The 12,482-nt window shown below is 45.3% G+C and overlaps 1 protein-coding gene across 5 annotated transcripts in view; it reads left to right on the forward strand.

The window, feature by feature from the left end:
- The window catches only part of LOC145351065 (CAP-Gly domain-containing linker protein 4), a 266,003-nt gene that overhangs the window by 224,342 nt on the left and 29,179 nt on the right, over positions 1-12,482 (forward strand). For all 5 annotated transcript variants that reach the window (XM_080200665.1, XM_080200664.1, XM_080200667.1 and 2 more), the window contains one exon: positions 1,521-1,596. In XM_080200665.1, coding sequence (XP_080056791.1) covers positions 1,521-1,596 — 76 coding nt within the window. The remainder of the gene's footprint in view (positions 1-1,520; positions 1,597-12,482) is intronic.

The raw sequence follows: 12,482 nt of genomic DNA on the forward strand, positions 1-12,482 counted from the left end.
GCTGGTGGGCTCTCATTGGGATTGGACAAAGCTTACCCAAAGAATGGATGGGTTATACTCCCGTGCTTTAGAGAGGCTGCAGAAAAGATTTACTAGAATCATTGCTGGTGTGAGGGATTTCAGTTACAATAATGGATTGAAGAAGCTGGGTTTGTTCCTCCTTAGAAAAGTAAATGATCAGAGCAGATTTGATGGGCTCAAAATCTTGAGGTGTACATCAGAGTAGATGGAGAGAAACTATTCTCATTAGTGGAAGGATCAAGAATCAGAGGACACTAAGGTAGTTGGCAAAAGAACCAAGAGAGTGGTTGGGAATACACTGAGTGTGCTGGAGAGAGGTATAATCAGGAATTGGATAAGAGAAGTAGAAACAAATAGCATGGCTATGGGGAAAGGGCAGGAAAAAGGGACTAGCTGAGTTCTTTCAGCAAACTGACATGGACACCACTGATCAAGGGCACTATTGTCTGGAAAAAAAAAACAAAGTGACCCAACGGGTGGGATAACGAGAGTTTTACCTGCCCATATTTTGGGCAAGCTTAATTTAATGAATTTCTGGCACTTTCTGTAGCACAGAGACTGTCAAGTGATTCATACCTGGTGGGGGGGAAGGGGGGATGGCGGAGCCTAATCCCATATGAGAGACCACCAGCAGACTGAGGAGGCCAGTGCAAATGCGTTGATCTCCCAGCACGCGGAAGATCAGCTCCCCCTGACCGCTGGACTCCTGATTGTTGACACAGACCCTCCCCCCCCAAATATTGCCAGCCCCATATCCATCACCCAATTGCCTGCCTCCACACCACCAGCCCCCCAGCACCACCAGCAGCTGCAGTCCCCATGCAGAATTTCCCCCATCCCCTCCCCTCCTACCTACACCTCTGGCCCTGTTCCCATGACGCTGCCAGGTGCCTGGTGGGTAGTGTCAGGGTGCCCAGTGGGCAGTGACAGTGTGCCAGGCTAGCAGTGTCAGGGTCCCAGGCTGGCACTGCCAAAGGGGCACCCCTACTACACCCCACATTCTAGGGGGCCTCAGTGGCCCCTGGTCCCACCAGCGAGGCCATCATCCCTGTCCCCCATTGCTGAGGACCATACGTGGTCTCCGCTGGTGTGGACCTCTACTGGGAACCAGAAACATCAATGAGCCTGGACGACTGCATCCTGGCACATTAAATAGATGCAAATCAGTATTTGCGTATTGTAACCAGCCTCGCACTATTCCCTGGCACGAGGCTGATTACGCAGAAAAAACGGCCCAGAAACATGCTAGGCACGTTTTCCATTTTTGACCACCTACTGCCATGTCCCGGTCCAATTGTGCTCCTAACCATTCTATACTCGGCAATGCACATTTTTGAGGACATTGTTTTGTTTGTCAATGTTGCGCAAATTATACTTAAATTCTACATTGGATTAAATTATTTTATATCTGTTTATACTATGTTATACTTTGTTATAAAAAAATGCAAGAAGTGCTGGTAGACTCTTTCATTTTGGTAATAATTTCTCCTTATGTTTAGGCTTCCATCGAAGTTACAGCACCCCATCTGCTCTTCCATCACCAAGAGAGATTAAAAGAAAGAATGCTTCAAGCAGGTAACATTCAATGTTGAAAATTTCTTAATAACATAACATTCAACATCAATGTGGAAAGCTTTCCTTTCCATTCTTTTCAAATATTGTTGATTGTTCTCTTAGGCAGCAGATTTTAACAAAAATATTGAATGTATTTTTGATGTATGATATAACTTTTTAATGGATTACTAATTGGCTGGCGATTGTGATCCTAGGATAATTAACTGGTTTTCACATTAAAATTGCAATGCATGTGCGTTACTGCAGTGGTGCAGTGTTGGGCTCGGAAGTGACCGTAATATCAGTGTTCTGACCTCAGAATGGAAAACCTGCCCAAATTTCTGAAAAATGCAAGAAATTGGTCTGAATTGCAACATGATAGAACCTTTCCTGCAGCTTCTGGCACATTCATAACATGTCCAGACCAATGTCCTCCTCCATTATTGGATGTCGCATGAGCCATCAGGCTTTCTAGAGCACCAGCATCAGTGGTGTTGCGGAGCCTAATTTCACGGTCATCATCTTCTGAAACATTCATTTTCCTCAACTTGTGCATATAAAAGCTGTCTTTGAACATCTTCAGATATGTGATTTCTTTCTACTAGGCAGCAAAAGGATCATGATGTCAGTGTTTAATTGCGTAGTGATTGTCCTTTTAATGATCAATGACCCAGGGAACCATTTGGACAGCAGGGATTGGGATCACCCTGGTAGCATGTGCTTTTGTAGAGTCATCTTGGGAGCTGACTGCAACCATGAGGCTGCAAGCCTCTGTGTAGTTTTAACCTGTAAATAAATAAGTTGTGCTTTCCCCAAACTGCTAGTTGATTCATAGGCTGGATTTGACAATATTCAAGAATGTGCTACCATGTCAAATCCATCAGCAGAGCAGTTTGTGTGTGGATTACCATTTTAATTTTTGTGGTTCTAGGTAATTTATTCACAAAGACTGGAATTCTGGAAGGCAAATACAATCCTATTGAAAAAATAGGAATACATTAGTGCAACATAAATAATAATGCAGTGTTTTATGGCTAGGTCAGGCAAAGTTAGCCTTTTCCACATCTCCTTTGCTGAAAATTTTGTGGCATATCTGGCTTTCACAGTAGAATAAAATGAATCCTAGAAGTGTATGTAATCTAATCACATTTGAGTAAGACAAAAAATCAACCCTTATATTTAATTTCAGTTTTGAATGGCAGGGTTTGTTTCTAAGGGTAACAGTTTTTAAGCTATTCAACTTTAAGCACTGGGAATAACAGGTATACTTTTGCAAAGCCTGCACTACAAATTTGCAAAATGTTCTCTGTTAATTCTTTTAAAACGATATATACAGCTACCATCTGCTATCAAAGGCATGCAGTAGATTGAAGTTGATAGCAAGAGATGTGGGTGGAGCATGGAGCTTGAGGGGTATTTCAGGATATGGAAAATAAAGCATTTAAAGTGATTTTACGACATGGGACTGAATTTTTAACCCTCTAAGAATGGGTGTGTTGGGGCTGGGTGAGATTTTAAAACTTTAAAAACCTTAAATTCAATCCCAGACCTCCCATTGGTTTTAATGGATGTAGAGTGAGGGGCAGGCAACCAATGTGGTCCCAGGAGGCCAATTAAATATTTTAGTGAGGCTGGCAGCCTCTGATATATTGAGCTTTGCAGGTTTAACTGAAATGGGGCAAAGTCATGTAGCTTTGTAAAAGGTAAGATTTTCTCCCTATAATCTGAAGCCACCCTACCCCCACCGCCTCCATACACCCGCCTCATTGAGCACCATGACTGCCAAATGCCCCCGTCCTCCCTCTCAAACCCAGGTGTCAGGGATTTATCCACCTGCAATCCTGAGCGTAATGGATCAGGACACCTCCTGCTCCCTATTATTTTTCTTCATTACTGTATCTTTCCTTATATTAAATTGATAAAGTTCCTCCCTAGATGACTAAAAGGATACAGAGGAAGGTAGATTTTGGAGATGCTTCAGACAGTGGGAAAGAAGTTAACAGTAACTGAATGATGGATGAACAAAATATAATGCAGCAAAAGAATGTTGAAGTTTGTGTGGGAAGAAGCTTGGGAAGTCAGTTAGCCCTGAAATGCAGATGCCAAATGCATGGCTGTGAGTTGGTGGGACTGAGGAAAGGTGGGAGAAATTTCAATAATGATGCTATGCATTCTTGGCAATAGGAAGGCTATTGGATTCAAATTTCAACTTAGTTGAACAAATCTTTGAGGTCACAGTTTTAGTGCTCATACTTATTCAATATAAGATCAAAAGATCATATGAATAAGGAGCAGAAGTTGGCCATTTGGCCAAGTAGCTTGGTCTGTATTCAATCAGATCATGGTTGGTTTGATATCATTAACTCCACTTCCCTGCCATTCTTTTTGGCAAAACAATTAAACTAAATTGAACAAACTGAAGGACAAAGCAAGAAGGGAGCCCTTTGAAGTGGAACTGCCTGAAACAAAAACAAAGCAGAAATGAAACTTAAAACATCAAGTCAACGGGTGATTAAAAGGGTCAATGGTACACTCCACCCCTGCAGTGCCCAACAAGTACGGAAGGCCTCAATGGTGCCTATGGATACCACAGGCTTTCTGTCCAGGTTTACTCTACTTCCCTGCCTGCTCCTACAATTCTTGACCTTTTGCAGATTAATAATCCATCTAATTTAGCCTTGAATGACTCAGACTCCACTGTTCTCTGAGGAAAGAAAATTGCAAAGACTAATTACTGGCCCTCTAAAAGAAGATATTCCTCTTCATTCCTATCTTAAATTGGAGACTCCTTATTTTTAAATTGCACCCCCTAGTTTGAGACTCTCGCATGAAGGGAAATACCCTCTCGGTAACTATTTCCCAACCCCCCAAAGCCCCTTCAGAATAAGAACATAAGAAATAGGAGCAGGAGTAGGCCATCTACCCCTTCGAGCCTGCCCTGCCATTCAATAAGATCATGGCTGATCTGAAGTGGCTCAGTTCCACCTTCCCGCTTTCTCCCCATAACCCTTAATTCCCTTGCCTACCAAAAACCTATCTACCCGTATCTTAAATATATTTAGCGAGGTAGCCTCCACCACATCAACGGGCAGAGAATTCCAGAGATTCACCACCCTTTCAGTGAAGAAGTTCCTCCTCAACTCCATTCTAAACTGCGCCCCCCTTATCTTGAGGCTGTGCCCTCTAGTCCTGCTGTCCTTTCTGGGCGGGAAGAATCTCTCTACCTCCACCCTATCCATCCCCTTCATTATCTTATATGTCTCTATAAGATCCCCCCTCATCCTTCTAAACTCCAACGAGTACAAACCCAGTCTATTCAGCCTCTCATCATAGTCCAACCCCCTCATCTCTGGTATCAGCCTAGTGAACCTCCTCTGCGCTCTCTCCAAGGCCAAAATATCCTTGCGCAAGTGCGGCGACCAAAACTGCGCACAGTACTCCAACTGCGGCCTCACCAGTGCCCTGTACAGTTGCAGCAAGACCTCCCTGCTTTTATATTCTATCCCCCTCGCTATAAAGACCAGCATCCCATTTGCCTTCCTGATCACCTGCTGCTCCTGCAGGCTGGGTTTTTGCGACTCATGCACAAGGACCCCCAGGTCCCTCTGCACCGTAGCATGCTGCAGCTTTTCGCCCTTTAAATACTAATCCCTCCTACTATTATTCCTGCCAAAGTGGATAACCTCACACTTGCTAACATTATACTCCATCTGCCAGGTCTTCGCCCACTCGCTTAGCCTATCTAGATCCCTCTGCAGACTTTCCACACCCTCCGCACAATTTGCTTTTCCACTTATCTTCGTGTCATCAGCAAATTTCGACACCCTACATTCAGCCCCCTCCTCCAGATCATCAATATAAATGGTAAATAGTTGAGGCCCCAGCACCGATCCCTGGGGCACTCCACTAGTCACCAACTGCCAATCAGAATAGGACCCATTGATACCAACTCTCTGCCTCCTATCAGACAACCAATCCTCTATCCATGCTAACACCTTACCCCCAACTCCATGCCCCCTAACCTTCTGAAGCAACCTCTTGTGCGGCACCTTATCAAGCGCCTTCTGAAAATCAAGAAACACCACACCCACCGGTTCCCCTCCGTCCACCACATTAGTCACATCCTCATAGAATTCCAATAAGTTTGTCAGACACAACTTCCCCTTAACAAATCCGTGCTGCATCTGCTCTATCAAACAATTCTTCTCAAGGTGCCTAGCTATTTCTTCTTCTTTGATGACGGGTCATATGCATTTCAATAAGATCACCTCCCATTCATCAATGAGTAATAGGTACAACCTGCTCAAACTTTATTATAAGGCCATCACTTCATCCCAGTAATCAACCAAGTGCCCTCAACATCAGGAAGATTTCACTATTCATATTTTCAGTTTTGCTGGATGACTTTTTTGTGGCATTGAAAATTCATGAATTATCATTAATCCTTTAATGGTTGCAACAAGGTGACACATTCTTGTCAAATCAAGACTATCAACAAATTATCAATAAAAATATCAAATGAAATTGGAAAATCTAGTTATAATTTGACGCCATGGTCTTTCTGTCACAAATAGAAAAAGGTGCTAGATGTTAAAAGGGAGCTAAGCATTCATCAAAGAAATCTTAATACTTAAGAATGGAGCACTTGCTTTAATTTTTTACACCAACGGTTGGTGACTAGTGGGGTGCCCCAGGGGTCGGTGCTGGGGCTTCAGCTATTTACCATTTATATAGATGATCTGGAGGAGGGAACCGAGTGCAGGGTGTCGAAATTTGCTGATGACACCAAGATTGGGGGAAAGGCAAATTGTGCGGAGGGTGTGGAGAGTCTGCAGAAGGATCTAGATAGGCTGGGCGAATGGGCCAGGAAATGGCAAATGGAATTTAATGTTGGCAAGTGTGAGGTGGTCCACTTTGGTAGGAAGAATGGTAGGAAGGACTATTACTTACGTGGCGAAAAACTGCAGCAGGCGACGGTGCAGAGGGACCTCGGGGTCCTTGTGCATGAGTCGCAAAAACCCAGCTTGCAGGTGCAGCAGGTGGTCAGGAAGGCGAATGGGATGCTGGCCTTCATAGCGAGGGGGATTGAATATAAAAGTAGGGAGGTCTTGCTGCAGCTGTATAGGGCATTGGTGAGGCCGCAGCTGGAGTACTGTGTGCAGTTTTGGGCGCTGCACCTGCGCAAGGATATTTTGGCCTTGGAGGGAGTGCAGAGGAGGTTTACTAGGCTGATACCGGAGTTGAGGGGATTGAGCTATGAGGAGAGGCTGAATAAACTAGGCTTGTACTCGTTAGAGTTTAGAAGAATGAGGGGAGATCTCATTGAGACGTATAAGATGATGAATGGGATGGATAGGATAGAGGTGGAGAGACTCTTCCCGCTCAAAAAAGACAGTAGGACTAGGGGGCACAGCCTCAAGATAAAGGGGAGGCGGTTTAGAACGGAGTTGAGGAGGAACTTCTTCACTCAAAGGGTGGTGAATCTCTGGAATTCTCTGCCCGTTGAAGTGGTGGAGGCTGCCTCGCTAAATATTTTTAAGAAGCGGGTTGATGGGTTCTTGATAAGAGAGGGGATTAAGGGTTATGGGGAGAGGGCGGGAAAGTGGAACTGAGCCACAACAGATCAGCCATGATCTTATTGAATGGCGGGGCAGGCTCGAAGGGCTAGATGGCCTACTCCTGCTCCTATTTCTTATGTTCTTATGTTCTTATGTTCAACTTCGTAGCATCAAGAACTCTTAGATCAGAATGGATTTGATGTATCCTGTAATGCACATAACTACTGAATAATCATGTGTAATTTTGTTGCCAGCTCACTTTCACTGTTTATTTATTGTACCTCACTGATGTGCCTAAATAACTTCTTGTCCTGTGGCTTGCAAGCGCAGTTTATAAATTATTGCTAAACTGGGAGTACACTGTGGCCATTTATGTAACTATATCAAACATACATTTGTTTTGAACCTGGGTTATGAAAATGTATAATTTCATAATTCGTATGTTTTATAAGTAAACTTTTTAGTTTGGGCGTTGAACTATCACTGTCAGATAATAGAATCACCTGGCTTGGGAGTCTAGTAAATTGGTTAAAGTAGTTGCAGTTCAAAAGATAACCTATGTTTATTTAGCAAGGTAAGAGTTGAAAGTGGGAAGATAATAAACAATAGGCTTCTTGGTAATTGTCCTCATTAGAGAAATAAATTATTCATGTAGACCCCAGAATCAAAGGGATGTTTTGGAAGGTGAAGTTAATTAGTTTAGATCTTTATTTGTGACCTCTCAGATGTGCCATATTGCCATAGCGATAAATTGTAGGGGAATAGTGTTTTTATTTTGGCTTTAGTTTTTTGATATCTCTCAGATTCAGATAGTTGCATTTGGAGCCCAGAAACAGTTTTGAAAAAGAGAGAAAGATAATGTTGCCAGCAGCTGGTGGGAACCTTGAAACAGCTTTGAGATAAGGAGATGGAGAAGTCTGCCAGGACTTGGAGAGGAGTATCAAAGAGCTAACAGAAACCAAATGTATTTTCTTATTTTGGAGTTATAGTGTGAGATTTTCCAGGTGTGCTCACTCCAAAACCAGAAAATCCTGCCTGAGGTCAATGGACCTTTCCATGGTCTGCCACCCCCTTGCTATGATTTCTGTAGTGGGCAGGACAGGTAAATTCTCCCCCCACCAGTAGAATGAGAGAAGCAAAGATGCCCATGCTTGACCTGGGATGTTCACAAAGTTGAGATTTTGAAAGAGAGTTGAAAGGTTCGCCCAGCCAGATGCTAGTGCAAGGATCCCAAAAAATGTCATGCCTCAGAGGATAGCAGAAACATTGAGGAGAATAAAAGTGAATTCCTGAGAGCTGTGGCAAACTTTGGTTTGGTCCCTAGAAAAGAGAACATAGAACATAGAACATAGAACATTACAGCGCAGAACAGGCCCTTCGGCCCACGATGTTGCGCCGACCAGTTACAAAAACAATGACCCACTAGCCTATACCAATCCCTTTTCGTCCATAAACCTATCCAGAGATCTCTTAAACGCCCCCAAACTAGACGCATTTACAACCGCAGCAGGCAGGGCATTCCAATCCCTCACCACCCGCTGGGTAAAGAACCTACCCCTGACATCCGTCCTGTAGCTACCCCCCCTTAATTTAAAGCCATGCCCCCTCGTGCTAGCTTTCTCCATCCGAGGAAAAAGGCTATCACTATCCACCCTATCTAAACCTCTAATCATCTTATATGTTTCAATAAGATCCCCTCTTAGCCGCCTTCTTTCCAACGAAAACAACCCTAAATCCCTCAGTCTCTCCTCATAGGACCTCCCCACCATACCAGGCAACATCCTAGTAAACCTCCTCTGCACCCTCTCCAACGCCTCCACATCCTTCTTGTAATGCGGGGACCAGAACTGCACACAGTACTCCAAGTGCGGCCGCACTAGAGTAGTGTACAGTTGCAACATTACACTGCGACTCCTAAATTCAATCCCCCTACCAATAAACGCCAAGACACCGTACGCCTTCTTAACAACCTTATCTACTTGATTCCCAACTTTCAGGGATCTATGTACACACACACCTAGATCCCTCTGTTCATCCACACTATTCAAAGTCCTCCCGTTAGCCCTATACTCGACACATCTGTTGCTCCTACCAAAGTGAATTACCTCACACTTCTCCGCATTAAATTCCATCCGCCATCTCTCGGCCCAGCTCTGCAACCTATCTAAGTCTCCCTGCAGACTATGACACCCTTCCTCACAATCTACCACACCTCCAATTTTGGTGTCATCAGCAAATTTACTAATCCACCCAACTATACCCTCATCCAGATCATTAATAAAAATTACAAACAACAGTGGCCCCAAAACAGATCCCTGAGGCACACCACTCGTAACTGTACTCCATGATGAATATTTACCATCCACCACCACCCTCTGTCTCCTATCTGATAGCCAATTCCTGATCCAACTTCCTAGATTACCCACAATCCCATACATCTGCATTTTCTGCAGAAGCCTACCATGGTGAACCTTATCGAACGCCTTACTAAAATCCATGTATACCACGTCAACTGCCTTGCCCCCATCCACCTCTTTGGTCACCTTCTCAAAAAACTCAATAAGGTTAGTAAGGCACGACCTACCCGCTACAAAACCATGCTGACTATTTCTAATCAATTCATTACACTCCAAATAACTATAAATCCTATCCCTAATAATTTTTTCTAAAACCTTGCCCACAACAGAAGTAAGACTCACCGGTCTATAATTCCCGGCAAAGTCTCTGTTCCCCTTCTTAAACAATGGGACAACATTCGCTATCCTCCAATCCTCCGGGACTACACCAGAGACCAATGACGACCTGAAGATCTGAAGGAATGCTCAAGATCCTGTAAAGAGTAGGGGACTCATGAGTGGAAAAAATAAAACAGGAAGTGGTCTGTTGAGTTTTTTAGATTTAAAACCAAAGCGCTTTTTGAAGTATATCAGGCCAGATTTTCACCCATGGTTTGGGTGCACAGACAGAGAATTCCTAGCTCCACAAACCTGGCTGCATTGGATATTCAGTCCGGGAGTTGTGGGTTGAATTACAAGTCAGGCAAGTGACCTGGGAAGAGCTGAACTGTCAGATGCAGGGGTGTGTGCAAAGCCTGCCTCGAGTATCTGGCATGATGTCCAATGTTTAAAAATAAAGAATATAATGTGAAACATCTCTCCAGCCCTCACCCCCTACACACTGTCATGCCAATTCATGTCACCCACCTGTTACCCACCCCCAGCTCCATGGGCTATCATGACCCTCATTCTAAGTTATGCCCCAGAGAACCCCATGCCCTTAATAGCCCTTTTAACCAATTTAGTGCCAAATCATATCAACCCATGACCCCACCCACCACTCTTTGTGTTCACATGTACCATGGCAACTCACCCAGTATCCACTATGAGCAGACCTCGGAATCAGTGCAGAAATCAGACAAAATAGAGTTCTGTAAACAAAGTTCTAAGTGTCTCTTTCATATTATAAATTTCACTACTGAAACAAACATTTTCATTCACAAAGCTCATTTATATATTTGCATTGGTGTAGACAGTGGGCAGCGTCGGAGCGGGCAGTGGAGTGAGTGGGAAGCAGAGTGAGCTACTAGGGCTTAAGATCAAAAGGGCTGGGGAGAAAAAGGGCCAGGTAAGTTCGTGTGGAAATTTTCAATATTACTACAGAGAATAATGGAGGGGCATGTGATGTGTTGTTTCTGCATGATGTGGGAACTGGTGGACCCCAGGGTCCTTCCCGGTGACCATGTCTGCAGTAAGTGCAGGTTGCTGGAGGAGCTCCAGCTCAAGGTAGATGAGCTGGCCTCTGAGCTACAGACACTGAGGCTCATCAGGGGGAGAGAGGGTGCCATTGTCAATGGGGTGCAAGAGACATCCACCCCCCCTGGACTGGCTAACTCTAAGGGTCAGGAACAAGAGGGGGCTGCTGAGAGGAGGAAGGGGGTGGGGAGCGGAGGAAGGGGGGGTGGTGAGAGGAGGAAGGGGGGTGGGGAGAGGAGGAAGGGGAGTGGGGAGCGGAGGCCTCAGCCTCTCAATCTGCATAACAGGTTTGAGGTTCTTGCTTCCAGTGTGGACGAGGATGAGGGAGGTGAGGTCGGTGAGCAAACTGCACACGGTACAGTGATGCAGCAGGACATAGGCAAAGAGAAGGTGAAAAGGAACGTAGTAGTGATTGGGGATAGTGGGGTGAAGGGTATTGACACTGTCCTTTGTCACAATAACAAAGTGCACAGAAGGGTGTGTTGTCTGCGTGGTGCTCGGGTCCGGGATGTCGCATCTGGGCTGCAGAGGAACCTGGAGTGGGAGGGTGAGAATCCGGTCGTTGCGGTACATGTGGGTGCCAACGACATAGGCAAAATGCGAAGTGAGGATCTGGGGAGGGAGTATGAAAAGCTGGGAATGGAATTAAAAAGTAGAACCAACAAGGTGGTTATCTCTGGGCTACTGCCTGAACCGAGTGCAGATGGGCGTAGGGTTGATAGGATTAAGGAAGTGAATGGGTGGCTCAGGGATTGGTGTGGGAGGAATGGGTTTGAATTTATGGGGCATTGGCATCAGTATTGGGGTAGGTGGGACCTGTTCGGGCGGGATGGGGTTGGTCTGAACCGTGCTGGGACCAGAGTCCTGGCGAATCGTGTAAAGAGGACTGTAGACAGGGCTTTAAACTAATTAGGGGGGAGGAGGGTGCGAGGGTAGGTGACATTATGAGGCCTAAAGTAAAGGAGAGGGTACAAGTAAGGGTAGAGGCCGAGGATGTCCCAATAATAAAGGGAGTAGGGGGCGTGAGTATGGTTGGTGGCGTTCCGGCAAATAGGGTCCAGGTGAAGGCTGGGATGAAGGCACTGTATCTGAATGCATGAAGCATTCGGAATAAAGTGGATGAGCTGGTGGCGCAGGTCAGCACAAATGGATATGATCTGGTGGCCATTACAGAGACGTGGCTGCAAGGTGACAGGGACTGGGAGCTGAATGTCCAGGGGTATCAAGTGTTTAGGAAGGATAGGCGGGAGGAAAAAGGGGGGCGCGTAGCTCTGCCGATTAAGGATAGCATCAGGGTGGTAGCAAGGGATGATATTGGAGCCAAGGAGCAGAAAGTGGAATCGTTGTGGGTAGAGATTAGGAACAGCAAAGGGAGGAAGATGCTGGTGGGTGTCGTCTATAGGCCCCCGAATAATGATCTGGAGGTGGGGCAGGCTGTTAATGAGCAAATAAGTGCGGCGTGCAGGAATGGGACGGCCGTAATTATGGGGGATTTCAATCTACATACTGATTGGTCGACCCATGTTGGACGCGGTGGGCTCGAGGAGGAGTTCTTGGAATGCTGCCGGGATAGTTTCCTTGAACAGTGTGTGTTGGA

Source organism: Carcharhinus amblyrhynchos, chromosome 12 (genome assembly GCF_965287045.1).
Source record: "Carcharhinus amblyrhynchos chromosome 12, sCarAmb.v2.hapA, whole genome shotgun sequence".
NCBI lineage: Eukaryota > Metazoa > Chordata > Chondrichthyes > Carcharhiniformes > Carcharhinidae > Carcharhinus > Carcharhinus amblyrhynchos.